Below are 22417 nucleotides of genomic sequence, written 5' to 3'. Positions count from 1 at the left end.
GCTTTAATTTGTTATTTTTTGGTTGATTCAAGATTTTTACAAATGTCTTATTCACACGTTTGTTAGTTTTATAAAGAAAATAATTTTTGCATTGAGGTTCACTTTCCCATGGAACGTCCCATTTGTCTTATTCTATGCCAAAATTCTACTTCACATTCCAACTTTCAATAATTTTCATCCAGTATATCCGAAAACATAGTACTTTGTGCATTTCCCAATAATATATGAGCGATTCACGATGTGTTAGTAAGTTTTGGCTATTTTTCTTTAGTTTTTTTTTTTTAATGGGGGATTTTAATAACCCCTATACCCAAATACCAGGGTTAGTTTAAATCTATATATGTATACATGCAATACATGAAGGGAGTTTTTGTTAACGGCATCAGATCTGCACCGATTATTCGATTTTCAAAACTGAGGTGCCAAATTAAAGGGCTTAGCCTCTAGATGTATGTACCACAAGGCATAGGGATACCAGCTTTTTAAAATTATAAAATCTGCACCGTTCGTTGTATTAAAACAGAAGAGGTGCCAAATGAAAGGGCTAGGCCTGTAGATGTGCAAGAAGGTCTCAGTTTTTTGAATAGGGTTACCACCTGCTTCTAAAATCATAAAACTTACACCGTTCGTTGTATTAAAATATGAGAGGTGATAGATAGAAGGGCTGGGCCTGTAGATGTGCAATAAGGTCTCAGTTTTTTTGAATAGGGTTACCACCTGCTTCAAAAATCATAAGACTTACACCGTTCGTTGTATTAAAATATGAGAGGTGATAGATAGAAGGGCTGGGCCTGTAGATGTGCAATAAGGTCTCAGTTTTTTTGAATAGGGTTACCACCTGCTTCAAAAATCATAAGACTTACACCGTTCGTTGTATTAAAATTGAAGAGGTGACAAATAGAAGGGCTGCTTCTAAAATCAGAGGTGGTAACCCTATTCAAAAAACTGAGACCTTCTTGCACATCTACAGGCCCAACCCTTCTATCTATCACCTCTTATATTTTAATACAACGAACGGTGTAAGTCTTATGATTTTTGAAGCAGGTGGTAACCCTATTCAAAAAACTGAGACCTTCTTGCACATCTACAGGCCCAACCCTTCTATCTATCACCTCTTATATTTTAATACAACGAACGGTGTAAGTTTTATGATTTTAGAAGCAGGTGGTAACCCTTTTCAAAAAACTGAGACCTTCTTGCACATCTACAGGCCTAGCCCTTTCATTTGGCACCTCTTCTGTTTTAATACAATGAACGGTGTAAGTTTTATGATTTTAGAAGCAGGTGGCAACCCTATTTAAAAAAATTAACTGAGACCTTCTTGCACATTTACAGGCCTAGCCCTTTCATTTGGCACCTCTTCTGTTTTAATACAACGAACGGTGCAGATTTTATAATTAAAAAAAAGGTGGCAACCCTATGCCTTGTGGTACATACATCTAGAGGCTAAGCCCTTTAATTTGGCACCTCAGTTTTGAAAATCGAATAATCGGTGCAGATCTGATGCCGTTAACAAAAACTCCCTTCATATATTGTATGTATACATATGTACATATATAGATTTGAACTTACCCTGGTATTTGGGTATAGGGGTTATTAAGTCCATGTAGGAGCTTCAAAACTATCACATTCCTATATACACAGCTCTGGAATACTTGATTTTTAACTTTGACTTTTATTTTTGCCTGAATTAACTTTGCAGAATTTTCATAATTTTTACACAAAGTCTGAAATATGGATTTATATCGTGTTTGTTAATCTTTACTTTCTACTACGACTTTCATAAAAAACATAATAAACTTGATTTTTAACTTTGACTTTTATTTTTGCCTGAAAAAATAAAAGCCAACAATTACCGGTTATTTTCTGCTCAAAGAAATAAAAGGCAAATTTTAACTTTTATTTTTGCCTTAAAAAAATAAAAAGCAGAAATGACCGGTATTATTTGCTCAAAATGATAAAAGTCATATTTTTAAAAGTCCTGGAGGAATCAGAATCTACAATGAGAGACGAGACTAATGGTACCTTTGAAAAAGCTATAGCATAAAAATATTAAAATAACTTTTATTTTCAGTCTCTGGTTTTTACCTATCTTCTAATCAGAGCACATAAGCCTGCCACGTCTAGATTGATTCCTTTGATGCTCCAGAACACTATAACAGTTGTCCGATAACAGTTTTAGGTCCGCACCAGCTACAGTATGCTATAAAAGCCGCGAGTGTCAGAATTTAAAAAAAGAAGTCACGCAACTTTGACTCTTCATAACTTCTTTTCTATTTCAAGCACATACTTTTTTTTTAAATAAACCAGCGAAAATTATGTGCTCGAATAAAAACTGTCGAGCCATGTGAAAGTTCGAACTAATTGAGAATTGCCCATATATATGTATATGTATAGGATTTCACTCCTTTTCAATACCAATACTTTGGGTAAGGGGCAACCTATGTACATCAGGGCGGCTGGAAATATACAAAAGTGGGATAAGCGTTTTGGCGTAGTGCGGGGAAGTTATGTATTGGGGTCAATAAAAACTTAGCAAAATTAGAAATCTGTACGTTGAAGAGTTCGTTTCCGGCAAGAGTCTTGACATTTCTATATTTCAATGCAAAATGACTAAAATTGACAATATGTTCATATAAGTAAATAAAAATGGCGATAACTTTATCGATAATGATAACTTTGTCGATAATGATAACTTTGTCGATAACGATAACTTTGTCGATAACGATAACTTTGTCGATAACGATAACTTTCTCAATAACGATAAATTTGTCGATAACGATAACTTTGTCGATAGCGATAACTTTGTCGATAACGATAACTTTGTCGGAAACGATAATTTTTGTCGATAACGATAACTATGTCGGTAATGATAACTTTGTCGATAACGATAACCTTGTGGATACATATGTATATACATATACGTACATAATTAAATCTTCATTAATGAGGAAGATGAATAAATCGCAATACTGAAATGTTTGCCTTTTCCCAAGAATCACTCGCGAACTCGTCTGAAGATGAACCGGAAAATGAGGCTGACGAAAAGTCAACTTCTTATGAAGAGCTTTATTGAGATTTAAGAAAATTACAAAGTTTTTCTTGAAATCACAGGACCTTAAGTATGTTGAACTACTTACTGATCTATTTCAAGATTAAAATTAAAAATTTCATTTTGTATAAAACATTTTGATTTTTAAATTCTTTAACAAAATCCTGTTGACTTTGTGTAATATTTACATACATATGTGTTCTTACGTTGGAAATAAAACTGTAACACATTTTCATCAACTTTTTTATACTTTTCTCATAAGCGGACACCTCTCATAAGCGGACAAATTTGTCAGTCCCTTAGTGTCCGCTTAACACAGAGTACACTGTATTATACGCATATTTTCGAAGAAATACGTAAACTAAAATAAGCAATTGTTTGCTTGGTTAGAGCTCCACTCAAATTTCAAAGTAATAGTGGTCGCTGCTTAATTGATTTCTCCGCTGAACTGTTCAACTAACCGAGTATCGGTGGGATATCGAATTTTATTGGCAATTGAATGTAGCTTTGAAATCTTAACACAACATATAACGGTTTTTTGAACCTAAATCCAGATTTTGTGGGTGTGTTTGGAATTTTGAGTATACAGTTTTTTATTACTTTACTATACCTACAATATGAACTATGTGACACTAAGATACGCGACTGTTTAAAATTTTATTATGAATGTATTGTATTTGGTACCTCGTGCAGTGCCACCTAGGTGGGCAAACATCGAAAAATTCGGTATCTGCAATGTGAACTGGTTTGGTATTTTTCTAAAGACAATTTATCCAATAAAAAGAATTAAACAGACATTTCCTTAAAAAATTAATTATATGCCGCCAGCAAGCCACTAAAGTCAACAAATTTTATACTAAGAATTTTAATAAGAGCATAGCCATGCGTAAGCTCTTCACAGAAAAAAATTGTCAAAAATATATTCTTTGAAATAAAATGTTGGTTTGACGTTTCTTGTTTCCATATAGATAGTAGGGAATTACAGGAATTAAAATTTTGGAATAAAATTAAACACAGGGTGTCCCTGCGGTATTCCAGAAAAACAATTTTTTTAAACAAAATTTCAAAAAATGCTAAATTTTTATGGAATGAATAAAAACTATAATGTAAAAACAGGTTATTTTTTATTATGTTATTAAATAGTACGGGCTTTTAGCTTTCAAAGGAAGAAATAAAAACCTGCTAATTTTTTACACTTTCTGAAGTAATGCGTTTTTCGCTAAGCAAAAAATTATTTTTTATTTTTTTTCAGTGCCTTGAGATCTGGGGCTGGATTCTGTAACTGTGAGAAAATGTAGTGTACACCGAGTGCAAAACTCACAACCGAAAACTCACCGACAAAAATTCAGTGAGTTTTTCGGAAGAGAAGTGTGCACAATTTTGACAGTTAAATCTCATTCTCACTTTTCCTGAATCGCAAAATGAAGAGTGCTCACAATTTTCAGTGTACACTTGAAAACTCACAGTTACAGAATAGAGCTCCTGCACGATTCGTTCCATTTTCAAAAATAAAGTGTCAGATTAAAAAGCTTGACCTGTGGACAATAGAAGGTTTATTTTTATTTTTTTAAAGAGTAGCCACCTGTTAAAAAATAAGATTGTTAAAAAATTAGATTCAAAGTTTTTACAAGTTAAATGAAATTATTTAGAGATGGGTATCAATCGAAATGTGTATTAACTACATGCAGCGAGTTGCCACCTGTTTAGAAAATCAATTTCCACTTGAATTAAAGGAATTAGGTAATTGAAATAGATAGGTAAGGTTTAAGAAGGTTTTTAGCTTAGGAGTGCCACCTGTTTGTAAAGTCGAATTTGGTTAAACTAAAATAATAATTATGTCAAACCATAGGATTACGCTATCGTATTTGTTATTTTATTACAAATACATTCATTGTCAATCAGTGATTTGTTCTGATTACATTCCTTTTAAATTACTGGACTCTTCTATTAACTCAGGAATGTTTTTACTCTGCACTTATTTCTTTCTAAATAAGTAAAATTTTTTCATTTTTCTGATACTCATATTGATATAGTTACATATTTCAGTTACCTTATTCCCTTAATTGTGGCAACCCTTCTACGTGCCGTTTAGAAGTAAAGTATTTTCAAAACTAGTTCAATTGATACCCATATTGTAATATCTAATTAATTTGATTTATTAAATAATTTTAATAAAATTTGTAACAGGTGGCAACCCTTTTCAAAAATAAAAAACTTTATTGCATATCTACAGGCCAAGCTCTGTCGTTTGACACCTTACTTTTGAAAATAGAACGAACTATATGTACATACCTATTCCCTATGGTCGGGAAGCACTGTGCGTCGGCGTCTTTTTATAATTTTTTGTCGGACTGGACAAGATCGGGCCACTACCACATATTCATTAGCTCCCATACAATTGATTGTTTCGAGATTGGATTTTACATTCAATCAGAGTAGATTAGATTTAAAAAAGGGAACAGTAGCCGGATTCCACCATTCGCTATCTTTAATTTTGATCACCAAAATCTCCAGAAGAACAGCAGGCGCGCCTAACAACATGCAACATCCAGATTGCTCCTCTCCTAGGTCTGGTCCTACTGAGGGTTTCACAGTGGCGTGCTCTGCTGATCGCTGTTCTTCGTGACTCAACCTACACTGATCTGATTTTACATTAAATATCCTCCTCTTTGGCAGCTAAGAAGATGAAATGTTCCACTTTGTACATTTATGAATATAAAGTTTATAGTAAAGTAAAACTTTATTGTCCCATGCAACTGATTATTCAGACATGAGGCTTTGCCTTAAAACTCTTTCATTTAGACAGCCAAACCGTGAGGTTCTCTGAGCTATTTACTTATCAATGACGCAAGGTCAACGCAGAAAATCAATTTCATATCTATTGTACCGCCCTCAAAGCCAGCGCCGTTAGCGCAGCGTCAGGGAACGAAGCAAGACTGGTTGCTTTAGCGGTGAGCGAAAACATGACGAAGTACCCCCTGGCAGCATAAAAGAGTCTGCATGTATTGGTTCATTGTTGGTAGTTAAACATACATATGTAGCTTTTAAGTAGTGAAGGATTTTACCTAGGATTTAACATAAACACCAGCAATAATCTCAGCCTTGAGATCAAGCGAAGAATAGCTCTTGCCAACAGATGCTACTTTGAACTGGGTAGGCAATTGAAAAGCAAATATTACGTTCTGAAATTCGGTCTCGTTCGTTTTTATGATGATGCTTCAGTGAAAATATCCTTTCACTCGTAACCCATGTGTGGAAAACGAACGGGCACGAACACAATAGAAGGACCAAGTGGAGAAGGGTATGTCTGAACTTGAGATGAACAAATTGCGAAATTTTTCAAAAGAAAGAGGTAACTGGCGAAGATTCTTGGCCTCTACTTCTACTTGCATTAATTTAGGATTGGGAATTCGAAAACACTTTGCTCCTGCCTCGTTAGTTATTCGCAACGAAAATGCTTATGATTGAAGTCTTAATCCACAGAAATCGGCATCAAATGCTATGATAATAGGTAACTTTATGAACTTGATTGCATTTTTAATCGATATGCGCCTACCCAGAGTTTAGGGACTGCTGCATAGACCTTAGCTAAGTGTTGCCAGTTTGCGGGATTTCGCCCTTTTTTTGGGATTTTATGACTAAAAAGGGCGAATGCGATTTTCTGTCGAAAAACGGGATTTTTTGCATACCATACCAAGCAATAAAATTTAGTATGTAATTGATAAATAAGAAACAGTTCATATTATTAATCCTATTAGCGGAATTTCATTCACTTGAAATTAATTTTATAGCAAATTTTTTAGTATTTTGAAAATTTTGGAAAAATTTCTAATCAATAACTCAATTCAAATGTCTTGAGTTTCTAGATTCTGAAGTTGTTTTAAAGTTATGTAAAATAATTAACACCAAGTCTTTAGAGAGCATAGCGGTATACAGATATGGACCAGTTTGATTTAAACAATGAATGGAAAAGTATTTTGAGTGTTTTTGTTATCAAAGAAAGTAAAATTAGCGATGTATAAACGTTTGGGAGGTAGTCGTTAACAAAAGGGCAGTGAAGATTTCCTGCATCTAAATTTTATGGAAGATATAGTTTTGTATTATCTTTCCATAATTTTAATGCTAACTGCCAACGATTTTTTTAAATTGCTTACTGACATCAAAATGAAAAAGATAATCAGAATAAGCGAAAAGGTATTAAATGCAATGTGTGTAGTAAAATCTACCTAATTTAATTAATAAACAATCATCGCATTTTCTGGGGGTTTTGAGGGACATATAAAATATAGTTACTATGAACAAATGGCTAAATAAACAATTGGGTGTTATTATTGGAAGTCTCCTGAAGAGCAAATATTGATTTTAAAGAATTCTATACTATTTCTACAAAGTGTTTTTTCCCCATATAAAATGTAGAGAAAACTTTGAGGGCTTTGAGCGGTACCACTAAATATTTTTTTATTTCAAATTAAATAATTAAATAAATTTCCGACTTTACTTTTTCACACGCATTTTTGGACCACTCCAATACAAATACTTGTGTTTTTCATCAGAAAGAATTTTATGTATAACAGGTATATACAGCGCGGGATTTCTGTTATAACTTTAGTACAAAAGGGGATTTAGATTATATTTGGATAGGATTTTATTAACCAGTTACTGGCAACACTGCCTTAGCAATATACAAATATGAGTTGTTCTGGTTCAGTACAGCCGACTGTCGTGTTTCAGATTCAGTACAAATCTATGGAGAAATTTTTGTTAAATAAGACATACATATAAAAAGTTTGAATACTTACGGCCACACTGAGCTGATCTCGAAGTCAATATTCCTGTTTGTTTCTAGGCAAAAATATTTTATTCCACACGCATAATAAGTATTCAATGACAAAGTGCTTTGGAATTTTCATCCTATTTTCATTTTAGCGTGTGTCGTTCAGAAGTGATCTTAAATATTATTTTGTACGAAACAAAGCAATTAACACACATGCATACATGAGACGCGAAGATCAAGCATACATACATACATATGTACAAACGTACATACATATGTCTATACTATGTAAGTATACTCGCAAAACAAAAAAGTCTAAAACGAAAAGAAAATTAAAAATATTTGTTGAACAAGAAGCTCAGCAATTTAGCCTTTTAAAAATAACACCATTCTTTCTTTCCGAAAACATTTTCAGGCAAAGAGTAAGCGTTTAATATTCATAATATATGCAAAAGTTTTCTAAAATCACCAATAAGCATTAGCTTGAATTTCCTCTTAAATCATTTTGTATGAAATTCAAACAATTTAGATACATTTTTATTATAGAAATTTAAATGCTGAAGTAATAAAATTCGCTCCACTTAATGTGATCGTGCTTTTTGGCGAGGCGCGAGAAATTTTTTGATCGGCACGAACGGAAGATTATTGTTACGCTGAAATGGCGACTGAACCCTAGGGGGACGGATTGGTAGACCGAATTCGTCGTACCGACCTTGGCAACCTTGGAATTTATGAATCTCCAATATGATGTGACACACTAAAAGAAAATATTTACAGAGATGTGAACACATGTACATATATTATAAATGTACATACATACTTATGAAAGGTACTCGAAATGCAGAGAGAGAAAATATTATTGTATTATTTATGGTTTAAGGAGGTTGCCTTGGTTTTGCGCGAATATTCAAAGTGGAATGGAATTTTTTGTCAAAATAAGAGACGATGCAATTGCTTTTGTGCCATTTATTCATGTTTTTGAATGCGTGATAGGTTCGCATATTATTTTACTCAACAGTATGCATTTTAATTTTGAACATATACAGCGTATACTTAAAATAACTAAATGCTAACTAAATAATAACTAAATGATATTTTTTTCGTCAATTACTTTTAGTAATATCTCCAATACTTCTATCTACTCATTTACAGCTTCAACTACTCACCGAGAAAAAAGTCAATTATCTACGCCCACACCAATCAATTGACCCGAACTCAAACTTGCGTACTTCTATACGACACAGACGCTATACATCACACTGAGCTGGCTTTGATACCAGCAGGCAACATCATTGCAGCGAAAACTGCCATAGAACAAGTGCTCACCACTTCAGCAGCAACATGTCGCAACAACCACTCATTGTTCAAGCAGAGTATTCGTTCAAGGGCGGCAATAACGATGAACTCTGCTTCAAGAAAGGCGACCTCATCACAGTTACACAGCGGGAAGAGGGTGGTTGGTGGGAGGGCACACTCAACGATAAGACTGGCTGGTTTCCCAGCAACTATGTTAACGAATACAAGGCACCCTTGCCGCTCACAGAAACGATACGACCACCAGAGGAGATACAGGAATATCGTTCGGTTGTGCTGAAAGATCTACTCGACTCGGAGCATGCACATGTTGCCGAGATACAAGGGCTATTGGAGAATTTTCTCGAACCATTGCAACAGACGCAAATGTAAAATGATAACTAAATAGTTCACTTAAAATATATAAGCTAATAATTGTTTTTTTGTTTTTTTCTTTTTTCAGACTCAATGCTGATGAGTACGCCCAGTTGATGTGCAATTTTGTAGAAGTTGTTAGAACACATGAAGAATTGCTCAAACAGATGGAAGAGTGCAATGATCGGGTTGGAAAGTTATTTCTAACAAAAGCACCGCACATGAAACAGGTGCATCAGGCCTACTGTGCTGCCCACCCAAAGGCCATTGTTATACTCGACAAGCACAAGTGAGTTGACTGAACTTTGAATGCGACAAAAACGTTGTTTTGTACAATAGATATATATATAATATACGTATATCTCTCACTTAAAATAATTTAAATTGTTGCTTTTAAATCTTAAAAATTCGTTTCTTGAATTTTCAGAGATGAATTGGAAAAGTATATGGAGCGCCAAGGTGCCGCCTCACCTGGTCTTTTAGTCTTAACGACCGGTCTGTCGAAGCCTTTTCGTCGACTCGATAAATACTCGGCCATGCTGCAGGAACTAGAGCGGCATATGGAGAGCAGTCACCCGGATCGGGGAGACACCCAGCGAAGTGTTGCTGTTTACAAGGACATTGCGGTAATGTTAAAATTAAACAAAAGTACAAACGCCAGTGTAATATTTACTTTTTCTATATAGGCGGCTTGCTCAGCAACGAGGCGACAAAAGGAATTAGAGCTGCAAGTGTTAACAGGGCCAGTGCGAGGCTGGCAGGGCCAGGAGCTCAGTTCATTAGGTACAAAGAGCGCGCTATTTATCTACTAGCGTCTTCATTGCAAAATACCCTAAATTATATCTTTCGCGAAATGGTTTTTTTCCAATATTTCGATGGCTAATTTTCTCATACAATCTGTCACTGGGTTAAAGCCTTATCTCACGAAAAAAGATGTTTCCTCGTTACTGTTAAAAAAGATTTATTTATTTTATGAACAATTTAAATTTGTTTCCTTCTCTTGTGAAATATCCAAAATGTCATTTCAAGCCTTTTGCAATGAAGACTGAGTTATACATCCCAGTATATAGTTTCAGGAGCTAAAAGCCCTTCCAAAAGGTCTTCTTGAGAGTCAAGAGACTTTCCACTCCGTATTTCTTCCTTTTTTGTGTGGAGTGGCACAAATAGAAGTGTTTCTAGAAGGGCTTTTGTAGGACTATTTCTGAAGCCCTTGTGAGTTGGCCTTTTAGAAGGCCTACCGAAATTATCTTCTGGGATGTTCTTAGGATATGTGTATAATTACAATTCTACTTTGCTGTTTTGATATTTGGTTTTCTCATTAAAATTCATTTCAAATACTATCTTAGGTGATATAATACACATGGGAAGTGTTGCTGTTGGACCTGACCACAGAGATCGCTATTTTGTGCTTTTTCCGCAAACTTTGCTGATACTCAGTGTTAGCCAAAGAATGAGTGCCTTTATATATGAGGTAAGTATTTACTCTCTCTAAAGTATATTTTAAATATACATATAACAGTAATTATTCTATTCAAAGGGAAAACTGCCACTAACTGGCATTATTGTGAATCGCCTCGAGGATAGCGATACAGTGAAAAATGCCTTTGAAATAAGTGGCCCTTTAATCGAGCGTATAATTGCAGTGTGTCAAGGCCCCAACGAGGCGAATAGATGGGTTGAGCTGTTAACATCTGCGAATCCCACAATGCCTATTGGCATCAAACGTCAATTGAGTAATCTAAGCAATGCATCAATGAGCTGTGGAAATACCGGGCATGCGCCCCAGCCACCACCACATGTAAGTTACTTGAAAACTTCATAAAATATTCTTTATTTCAAGCTCAAACTGGTCATCAACATTCCATCAAATATTGAATTCTTATTGAATTGCTTAAAACGAGTTTGAGCTTATCTTTTTCTATATTGCTATCTTAGAGAATTTTTATTAATTTTTTACTTATATTTTTACATTGACAAATTTATTCAACGTTCTCACAAAAATCTTAAACATAAACCTATAAAATAAATAACAACAATTTAAATGCAAATTTAAAATTAACAAAATGTTGAAAACCAATAAAAACGCACGAAATCAACTGTAAAACCACGTCGCAGAACCCTCATATTTTAGATTCGCGCGGTTATAGTACACGTTTTTCGCTCTGTGCGTACTACGCTGCTCCACCATGCAAACCATATCGCATAACATTGCCTCCGAGTAACTACCCGCCCACCGCACCCTATGCTAACCTAAGTGCGCATTTTGCCAAACTAGTAAAGGCGGGCCGTCTAAAAGGTAATTTAGTGAAAATGTTGCTCTATCCGCAAGCGCGACACAGTATTGACATTAAGAGTATTCCTATGCGTAAGAAACGTGCGCACAAGTCTTCGGCAAAAGTGCAGAAATCTAAACATCATGAAATCGACTACTCCAACTCATCAGAGCGTTCAGAACTGGAGCGTCAGGACGCCTTTGAATTGCCTACCGACTCTGAAAGTGACGAAGACGATGACTATGAGAAATTTTCCGACTGTGATTCAAATCCTTTCGAATATGTTAATTTTCATGCAAATCGACGTGATTCCATTGACGAGCCTTCACGGCGCAGGGAGCGTCATTGTTCATCTATAAATCTAATCAAATTGGATACAGATAGCACTGATGATTGCGTACAGCCGTCTGCTGGGCCTGTTGCTTTGCAGAAGGAATCGCTGGTCATCGGTTCGAAAGCAATGCAAGCGCTGGTGCGCAAATCCACGGATAGTGTTGTCATTCATACCACGACCGCACACCTGGATCTGAGTTGTGGTGGCGGTATGACGAGTTGTGTGGAGGAGTTAACTGAAGATTCAGCAAGTATTCAACAAAATTTGCACCACCTTGCGTCGCAGGCTTCCCATGCCTCCTCTGTGTTTTGTGAAAGACTTGGGGGCACGTTTGTGGCATGCGAGAATCTAGCCAATATGTCGGATGAAACGAAGATAAAACTAATTCCGCAAGATTCCGAATCACACGCAGAGCGACATAGTATGCCGAATTTATTTGTTGGTAATCGCTTCAATCGTAACTCTAAGACGGCAGTCTACGTTCCAACATGGCAAGAGCGTAAGGAAGCTTACAATTTGAGTGTGGATGCACTGAAACATGAGAGTTTCGGCAGTGGAAACGCAAGTGGCGAGTTTAATTATAGTGATAATGATGATGATAACAACGATGATGATAATGATGATGACGAGGATGATGTTACGCATTCCAGTACTTTAGACTTGCCGGCTGAGTGTTTAACGGCGCCGGATAAACTGCAAGCGGAGTTGCTATATAATTTCGATGAAAGCTGCTTGGATACACAAACGTTCGTAAATCCAAGGCAAAGTGCAGTAATCTTATGGAGATTTTCATAATTGTGAAGCTTAAGTATTCCACAATCTAGTCATTAGCATATTTTTTTTTTTTAATTATGCGAAAAAATTATATGCGAAATATCTGTCGGAAGCGAAAATATGTGTTTTCGCCGCTGTACATTTGTATTTATGATATTTATATCGATACCGATAACCATACCGAAAACCATATATGTACATATGAGTAGTCCACTTGCAAACAGCGTTATGTGATTTTATAATAGTAAGCCATAAATTTAAAAAAAAAAAACGTCTACAACAACAAATAAAATCCAAATTGTATCTTTTTTTATAATCTGAAAATTTGGATAAATAAGAGCCTAATAACATTAAAAAACAAAATCGCGGTATGGTAGTTTTTGCAAATTTTATGTATACAAAATTAATATAGCGAGTTTTGAAACAGTAACTTTTACATAGCTAGCTTGTTTTTGCTCTTCGCGTTCTCTCTTCCATGAAGATTGGTCTAATTCTTTTTTACGACGTCTTCCACTAGGCACCGAAACTACTACATTTTCTTGCAGTTTTCTAAGTTCATCAGAAGATGGAGACTTTTGAACTTGTATAAATACGTACAATAAATATTATAGCGACTTTTGAAAGTGTACAGTAAGTATTATAGCGACTTTTGCCAGAGTAGATAACATTTGATGCTATTTGTCTCAGGATAAGGATTTTGCACTGTATTATTAGTGGACATGAAACTACTTTAAATACTGGTACGTTAACCACCAAAAACTAAATATCGAAAAAATTGTACAAAGAACACTTTGCAAGGAGACTACTCATATGTAGTTAGATTTATAGATAAGTACTATGGCAATGAATGCATATTTTAAGCTATTAATAAATTTTAAAGAATCGATGAGCTGGGAATGGTATCGATGATATCTGTTAACATTTCGATAAATGCATACAAATTCATATAAAAAGATTCTAGATAGCAGTATCGAAATCATAGTGATAATAAGATCGATAACGCTACCGGAAGCAGCGTTAATAGAAATGAAATAGTCAGAATCAGTCAGATTTTACTGGTAATCGATCCCGTACTCGGTTCTCTCACTATTGAGAGAACAAAAAAGAGAGTAAATACAGTTCTCTCTCTGTCAGAAGTTACCAGTTTTAGTCCGAGAATTTTTTGCTGGTAAATTCTGGTAAATGTGTCAAACGATCAGCTGAAGTGTGTTTGGCAACCAAATTGTAAACAAAAGAAAAGTCCACTGCTAATTCATGTTGAAAAGTATTTAATTATCTGTTTAAGTGGATTCTAATGAATTTGAAAAAATACAAACAAAATAAGCAAAAACTTACAACCAAAATTTGGAGGTTATGTTGAAGTTGGCAGAAGTTACCATTTTTACCTGGGCACAATAGATCTCCTGTTCGCAGTGCATACCGCAACTCAACTATCTATCTACCATTTTTTACTAGAAAGCGATCCCGTACTTTTCAATGTTACTCTCTCGTTCTGAGCGAATTTTTATTTTTTGACAGTTTCACTAGTTTTAGTCCGAGGAATACGGGATTGCACCTATAATTTTAAATGCCAGAAAGCATCGAGAGTGCCAAGACAAGCTCATTTACATTATACGGCTACCGAGTATTGAATTTGGCTTAAAACAATTTAGACAATCTCCATAAATAGGAAAGGGCATTACTTTATTCGCCAATAAGTTTAAATCAGTATAAAATAGTGTTAAGTAATTTACAGCTTCATTAGCAGTTGGTATATTTTTTTCAATTTGAAATATTGGAAGATTTAAAATTGGCGACTAAGGTACACCGCCTCCTCTCCCGTATGTTTAGCAACAAATATGCTGACACTTCCATTTTATTCGTGTATAGCATCGCGGTGGGCTACGACGATATTATATCCCCACCTACAATGTTCAAGCCACAATTTCTTTTCAACCAAACTGCTGAGAGCAACGAGCCACAACAAGAGCGAAAAAAAACTTCAACAAAAGAATCGCATCCTCAAGACGACGACAACGTTGTTGCCTTACACAATAGTCAATCTACGACCGAACTCTATATTGAGCCGCAGCGCTCTAGTGGCTGTTCGGACAACAGCAAACCGCAACGCACTAATTCAATGAGACGTTGCATCAGTTACCAGTTTGTGCAAATGTCCAATCAACATGTCGATGATGGCGCTGCGGCAATGGATACGGGACCTTCGACCAGTGGACGCAGTGCCGGCAACCAAAGTAATGAAAATTCTTGCGGCAATCATGATCGCATAGATCGCAACATTCCAGTGGATCGCATACGCCGTCAGCAGCAGCAGCATCAATTACGCAAGGAAAATAACGGTGTGCCCTGCACAAAGTGTAAATGCTGTGAGAGTTCGCAATGCCCCAGTCCAAGATCTAGCGACTCTGGCATGGCTGGCAGTTGTACGATTGCCTCACCAGATCCACCACTTGTCGACAACGTCCTACAATTCGGACACTACTACGCTGGGGAGCACTTTCCTATGTCACCACCAGAACCATCAAATTCAGATTCCAATGCAATTACTGATCTCACGCGATTCGATGTTTGCGGCATGTTTCGCGCAAAATTCCTCACTCCCGAAGCAACACAGGATCTGGCCGATAATGCTGAATGTGATACGCAGCCTCAACAACTGCATCATCAATACTCGCTTCCTTTGCGAGCAACGGCGTCCGAGGGCGCGCCGATCTCAACAATAACTACAGCTGAGCTTCAAATATCAGCAAGTAATGCAACTATCGACACTGTGGCAACGAACTCCACTCATCAGTTGATGACTGGTAGCCAACCAAATATGCAATTCTCTTCAAGTCTCGATGACATCGACGGCGTTTCCGCGGCGGCAAGTACGGCAGATGGACAGCTGTTTCGTTCTGGCATGTACGCACATTGGTGGAAGAAGGAAAAACTACCACCGGCCGTGGTGCGCGGTATCGCTAAAGCCTTACAAACCCCGCAACCCAGCAAGGATTCTCGTTGCTCGATGTGCTCCAGCTGTGCTAGCTATGTGTCTGGAGGTGGGAGTGGGTTTAGTGAAGGCACTGCGTACTCATCAATTTGTCGGGAATGTGTGTGCTTTTGTAGATCCAATTCAGGCGTACAATGCGACACAAATACTACAATGACCACCTCCATGGTGCAGTGCCCATTGTGCTCCTCAGGCGACGGCAGTGGCAGTGGAACTTCAGCAGATATGCCAGACACTCCGGCAGCGGGTAGCGAGCGCCTAAGTCGCATCTCTTTTAGCAACGGGGGTGCAGTTACGGCCACCACTACCAGCACTTCAACTGTTTCAAGTCCCACCAGCTCATTGGATTGTCCCATTTGCAAAGGACTTATTGCGAGAGGCGAATCGATGAGTTCTCTGGCGATGGCCGACGATGATGCGGCTGGATTAGCGTGTGACTCTAGTGAAAATGCTGTACAGCGACACTCTTCGCATTCGACTGCAAAAACTTCCACCCCTGCGGCAATCGTTGAAGGCAAGCAATTTGTTTTAACACACTCGTGCGTACCCCACCCGTCGCTTACTACTTGCCGGCTGCTTGGCAGGTGTGGAGATGGCGGCGTTAGGGGGCGCTTGTGCAAGTTCAATTGTGTGCAAGTTACTTAACAAGAGATTTGTAAATTCTTACCGTTTGGCACTTGAGTTGCGCGCAAGTTGAGCGCTTTATAATAATGCCTAATCCCAAATTCATTGAGTAATGGACATACGTCGCTAGCGTTAACAGGATTCAGAAAAATATTCTGAAAGAATATATAAAATTCGAGTCCGAGTTATCGATCTATAAATACATACTCTCATTCTAAAATTGATTACAAACCGATAAAAAGAATCCGCGACGATATTGGTACCTACGTCTGTAAAAAACAGTGGATTTTTATACAAATTCATTAATAGGCATTGGCCTCGCGAAACTTTTTAAAATCAGTCAAAAACTATTACTTAAATTTTTACATAATTTAGATGGGTTAATTCACATCTTATTAATACCGAATTTTACTAAAGCTATAATTAGTTAATAATTACCATGTAGGAAAGGAAAGAAAGAGCAAAGGGTTTACTGAAAACTCAAAGCTCACTTTATTTAAGCGCCTCTGTCAAAAGTCATATGTATGTATATACATATTTATGTATACGCAGTAACGCTAGCGATGTCTTATATCAACGGTGATCCCTTGAGTAACATCCTAACTGTTCTTGAAAATGGTACTGCTTTTTGTCCAATATCACCCATCATCTGCTTGCAAATTCATCATTCATCAAAAAAAAAAAAAAAAAAAAACAAAAACACAATCTTTTAATCATTGAACAGCTCACAGAACTGAGACTTTTGGATCTATAGGAAATTGGAAAAAACATCACAATCATCACAGCACACCACTTGGCCCCGCATATGCTCGTTTCTGCTTGCTTGAGCTTTTCCTTCAGCTGTGACAGTGGTTGCATCCGTGCGAAAACTAAACAAAAATCAAAAATTCTATAACAAACAAAACAATCATAAATTTCAAAATACAAAAAAAAAAAACTTACGAAATTTCCTTCTTTGCAAATCGTTTCTAATTGTTTTATGCTATCGATTGCTATGAACCGTTCTGAAGACTAACTAATCTAGTTTCTTAGAGCAAGCAGATGGATGTGATTAATGGAAAAAATCGTCATTCCCTTTTTTTTAGATGTCTCCACCCGCGAACCTCGGCATGCTGGCGGCGCAACGCACAAACTCCCAACAAACCACAGCAGCAGCGGCGTCAATGGCAACATCTCTGTCGCATCAGTCACAACACAAACGGAGCCTGTCGTTCAATCATCATCTCAGCTACAATCAATACACGCACAATCAGCCTCCACCACCTCATCATCATCTTCCACCACCGCCACAAAGTCTACCAAATCATCCGGTGGCGCCAAGCCACAAATCAAATTTAGTCCCGACATCGAGCAGTATTTCAAAGAGCCAACACCAAGCGGCAGCGGCGGCAAGCATGGCGGCACCCACAAGCGCAAGGATAGGAAACACAAAAGGTATGTATAATTACCAAATATCTAATTAGAAATTGGCACTCACTTACTGATTTCTTAACCGCAGCTAATTGGAGCATAAGAAATCTGCGACCAGCACCACCGTTGCGTCCCAATCTGCTCAATGCGACGACGCATAGTGGCGGCAGCGGCGGTACTAGTGGCAGTGGCAGCGCTAATGCGCTCGCCAGTTACTGCTGCGGTCGGCGGTTGCAGCCAACTTTTGAGGAAGATGTACTGGTTTTGAGAGTTTTTGAGGGCTACTGTGCTGCCTTTCAGAATACTGCGCGCAACACCATACATTCGGGTAAGTGGCACCACTTAAACTAACTACTACTACTACTGCTACTACTACATACTCATTCGAAGTACTTATTCATATTGCACATTGCTTAACGGTGGGTGCATCTTCTATTACGACTTTCCTCACCTCATTTCACTATTGCTTGTGGTTATGTTGTTTGGAGAAAAATTTTAAAAGTTTTGGTTGCCATTTTGCACAATATGCGTTTTGCAAGAATTTTGAGCAAAAATTATGGAGCGCTTGCACAGCGTTCAATATTGTGTGCTCAGAGTGCTTGCCGCTGCATTCAAATATTCTGCTTTTTGTGGGTTTTGCTGTTCGTTATTTCGTTTGCAAATTTTTTTGGTTCTAAAACTAAGTACACGTCTTTTTTGCGAATCATAAGCTACTGAAATATATAAAAAAAAAGAAAAGCAAAAGAAAAGAAAAACATAATGATAATTACGTTTTAATATCAAAGCAAATATTAAGTGTCGCGCTTTTTCACAAATAATTCTTAAACTGCTGTCAAATAATAATTTGAAAATAAGAAACGCTTCATTGTATGAGTTAAAAAGCTGGAATTCTTATTGTTAGCGCTAAACAGTTTTACAAATATTCCATAATTTACATATTGGTTTAGAATAAGCAGTACTGTTGTTTTATTTTTATTAGAAATATGTTATTAACTACTATTAAATCGTTATTTAATAAAACAAAGCAGTAAATTAAAGTTAATTTGTTCACACTGATTCACAAATATACGCAAACACAACAGAAATGAATCATTTCATTAAATATTATAAAGGAAAGTGGTATAGACAAGAGAAAATTGTAAAAACGATTATTTAATTTTAGTTTCTTAGTTTAAATTAAAACTAATTGGAGTATAATAAAATGTTAACTGTGTAACGAGTATTTTATAATTGTAATTATTTATTTGTAATTACTTATCATTTTTAATGTCTTTTACATCGAATTTTTACTTACTCACCATTGGGTTAGTCATTCGGGGTTATTAATATGTTCCAATTTGTTCACACATCGTCTCTCTGTATTTATCTAATTTGTGCTGTTTCAAGTAATGTTCTGTATTAATCTGCTCATTTATTTTTGTTATTACCGTGCTTGATTAAAACCATCTGGTGTATTCTCTTAGTGAACTAGTTGGTTGTTCATATCCAAAAATGAATGCCATTCTACTTATTGTGTATGCATATAGCATATTTTACTGAAAAGTGTTAAATTTTACAAATAGTTAAAAGCCCCATAGGCAATGCATATCTCCGATGCCAATTCATAAATGTATTTAATTAATGAAATTCCCTAGCATAATTTGCTGGCGCTATGATCGTTTTGCCGCCGGGTTAAAAAACTCGGTGTTTTTTAAATCCCCATAATAAAATTTCTAATTGACTAACACTTCAAGAAAGCGCGCCACTACTTTCCTATGATTATAACATACAATTTATTTGAAAATGCTTTATTTTTTTTTGTCTATCATCAATTAGACAAGTCAATCTCAAATCTGTGCTACTAAATTAAAGCACTTCTTAGAATGAAAGCAACATCAGTTTTTCGTTTTGTAAAATATGTTTTATTTAATATATATTCAACGATTTGCACTTTGGGATATAATAGGGGTATTCTCTGAGTCTTGCAAAGCCCTTGCACGGTGCACGGATTGCACGGTTTGCAAAGCTGTCCCATACGAAAACCGGTTTTTACCGTGCAATCCGTGCAATCTGTGCACCATGCAAGGGCTTTGCAAGACTCAGAGAATACCCCTAATATTTTGATTTGAATCTTTTCCCTGAAATTAGCAAAAATTAGCACAAGCTATATTTATTGTTTGAAAATTTCGATTTAACATAGACTCGTTAGCTGTACGAAAATAGTATTATTGTAGTCGGAGAAATACCAATGTTTTTAAATCTGATGCTCATAGAGTAGCAGGATTCAATCCATTCGTGATGAGAAGTTGTAGAATTTCTTTGCGAATTTCTGCGACAGGTTTATATCATTAAATAAAGCAAAGTTCTTACTTCAAGGATCTACTTTAAATTAGTTGTGTAGTTTAGTATATTAGCCTTTTCGACAAAGTTATTCTCCAACCAGAGTTTGCAAAGTGATAGCGGGATACTGAAAAGGTTCCCTTTTTCGCCAGTTTATCTGCCATACAATTGTGGATTTGCACCTATACAAACTCTATGACTATCCTTGATGGGAACTTTCAAAAATGGCTACTTCACTCTTTTTCTTCTTCACCCTGATTAAGAACAAAATCAATCGGCGCGCCAGCTTGCAGCTTCTTTGATTGCTGTTAGTTCAGGCCGGAAAATCAAGGACTGAAAACTAAGGTTGTTGAGGAGTGAGAACTCTCGAGTGTATATCAGGCTACCGACCTTGAGGTCTAAGGGTTCTTGTCGACATAGTTAATTGTTAATATTTTACCTATCGCCGAAGTTCGGCCGGCCATCGTAAGGGCCAACACCTGCAAAGCTATTGTGCTTGAACGTCTGGAAAAATTTGTAGAAAACTACCCTACCGACGTCATCGGCTTCTCGCTCACAACCCTGGTAAGAGCAATCTGATCCCAACATGGTATTCACAAAGTGCAGATCACCACCATGGCACTTAAACACCTAAACACGCTGATAAGCTGCATATGGGAGATTACGGTCCTAAGTCGCTGGTCCTAAGCGCTGATCTGCGAATTATCTCAGTAGCCGCAATACTGCGGTGTCACTACGCGATCAAATCTCAAATCAAAGCAGAATTAAAGAGAGGGTCTTGCAGTGCAGTGCCATGTCCTCAGGGTTTGAAAATGCTGTAATTTTTTTATTTAATTTGCTTTTGCTGTTGGTATCGAAAGCAAAGCAACAGTAATTGAGAAAAAAACAAATGTCTTGGCTCCCGTTTTGCTATGAAATTTCGAAAGCAATTTGTGAAAGCACAAAGACATCACAGTTTGACTATAACTTTGATATGAAGCAGAAATAGAGGATATTATATCTATGTACATATATATGCATGGGCAAATGCCCTAGTCGAATTGGCAGAAATAGAGGCTATTATATGTATGATGATAAGCTTTGCATTGATAGCGTCGTCAATACATGTTCATTATACATATATGTACTTATATTTAGATAATACACCATTATGCAAAGCTCCATGTGCACAACACAGCCAATAAGATCACAGCACAGCAAAAGCACCATCACAGCAAATCGAAAGCAATAAATAATTTTAAATAAACTGCCGATAAAAAATAAAATACAATTTCCAAAGTCACAGCAAAAGCATAAAAGTTCGAATCAAAATCGAAAATTTCAAAGCGAAGCAAAAGCAATAATAGTAGTGCTTTTGCTGCTGTACTGACAGTTTTTCAAACCCCGCTAAAGTCTTACTTTTCTATTTCAAGCGTTTCCTTGATCTCTTGCGCCAAATACTTCTCGATGTTGGCGTTGGCCAATGACATTGATGACTTGTTTTCGAAAGTGAATGAATCTGCATTCTTCTTTGCATAAAACCTTACACTTTCTTCTACGATATCTACTTAACGAAGGAACTCAAGCCAAACTTGATACTACATAGAATACTGATACTATAGTACAGATCGTAAATAACCTAACAATTTTAGGCTTCCTCTACTATCTTGCTATCTTTAATTATCTCCAAACATGCTATGCATATTACCTCTTTAAGTTTCGTAAGTCATAAATATATTACCTACACCGCAATGTTTATTTTACCCCTTAGGATGTTCAGTGTTAATATTGAAGAGCTGGCCGCAAAACCTATCTGCGCTTTTAGTTCGAAACACATAAATTTTATATTAGGTATAGGTTAGGCTTTCTTAATCATTAAAACAAATTAAGATTTTTTCATTTCTATGTATATACTTAGTAAAAAATAAATAGCGGGTTTCTTTTATCTAACCCTGCACTTCAACTTATTTAGCAAATCGAAATCATTCTACTTCTAATTCCATATACTCGTATACATAAACTAGTGAAACCTGTATCTAAATGTTCTTTAAAATTATAAAACTCAAAATGTTTGCTGGTATTTTATTTTTAATAATTTCCTTTCTCTCTAATCGTCCTGCTTACAAAAACCTTTCTTAAATCACTTAAATAATCATATTAATACCCTCGCAGCTTTTCGTCAAATACGTTCACTAGTTTTATGTTAACTCCTCTAAGT

The 22417-nt window shown here is 36.3% G+C and overlaps 1 protein-coding gene across 3 annotated transcripts in view; it reads left to right on the top strand.

The window, feature by feature from the left end:
* Positions 1 to 18217, top strand: part of RtGEF (Rho-type guanine nucleotide exchange factor) — a 57898-nt gene extending 39681 nt beyond the window's left edge. For all 3 annotated transcript variants that reach the window (XM_017616670.1, XM_017616669.1, XM_017616671.1), the window contains exons 2-11: positions 8979 to 9508; positions 9583 to 9783; positions 9922 to 10120; positions 10181 to 10277; positions 10841 to 10965; positions 11032 to 11292; positions 11610 to 12847; positions 14745 to 16381; positions 17577 to 17925; positions 17990 to 18217. In XM_017616670.1, the coding sequence (XP_017472159.1) occupies positions 9168 to 9508; positions 9583 to 9783; positions 9922 to 10120; positions 10181 to 10277; positions 10841 to 10965; positions 11032 to 11292; positions 11610 to 12847; positions 14745 to 16381; positions 17577 to 17925; positions 17990 to 17993 (4452 nt within the window). In that variant the 5' untranslated portion in view covers positions 8979 to 9167 and the 3' untranslated portion in view covers positions 17994 to 18217. The remainder of the gene's footprint in view (positions 1 to 8978; positions 9509 to 9582; positions 9784 to 9921; positions 10121 to 10180; positions 10278 to 10840; positions 10966 to 11031; positions 11293 to 11609; positions 12848 to 14744; positions 16382 to 17576; positions 17926 to 17989) is intronic.
* Positions 18218 to 22417: the final 4200 nt, after the last annotated feature.

This window comes from Rhagoletis zephyria, unplaced genomic scaffold, assembly GCF_001687245.7.
Source record: "Rhagoletis zephyria isolate East Lansing unplaced genomic scaffold, Rhagoletis_zephyria_1.1 Rzeph_scaffold_01244, whole genome shotgun sequence".
Lineage (NCBI taxonomy): Eukaryota > Metazoa > Arthropoda > Insecta > Diptera > Tephritidae > Rhagoletis > Rhagoletis zephyria.
Note: the sequence above shows the minus strand (reverse complement) of the source record. Positions and strands in the feature narration are given on the sequence as shown.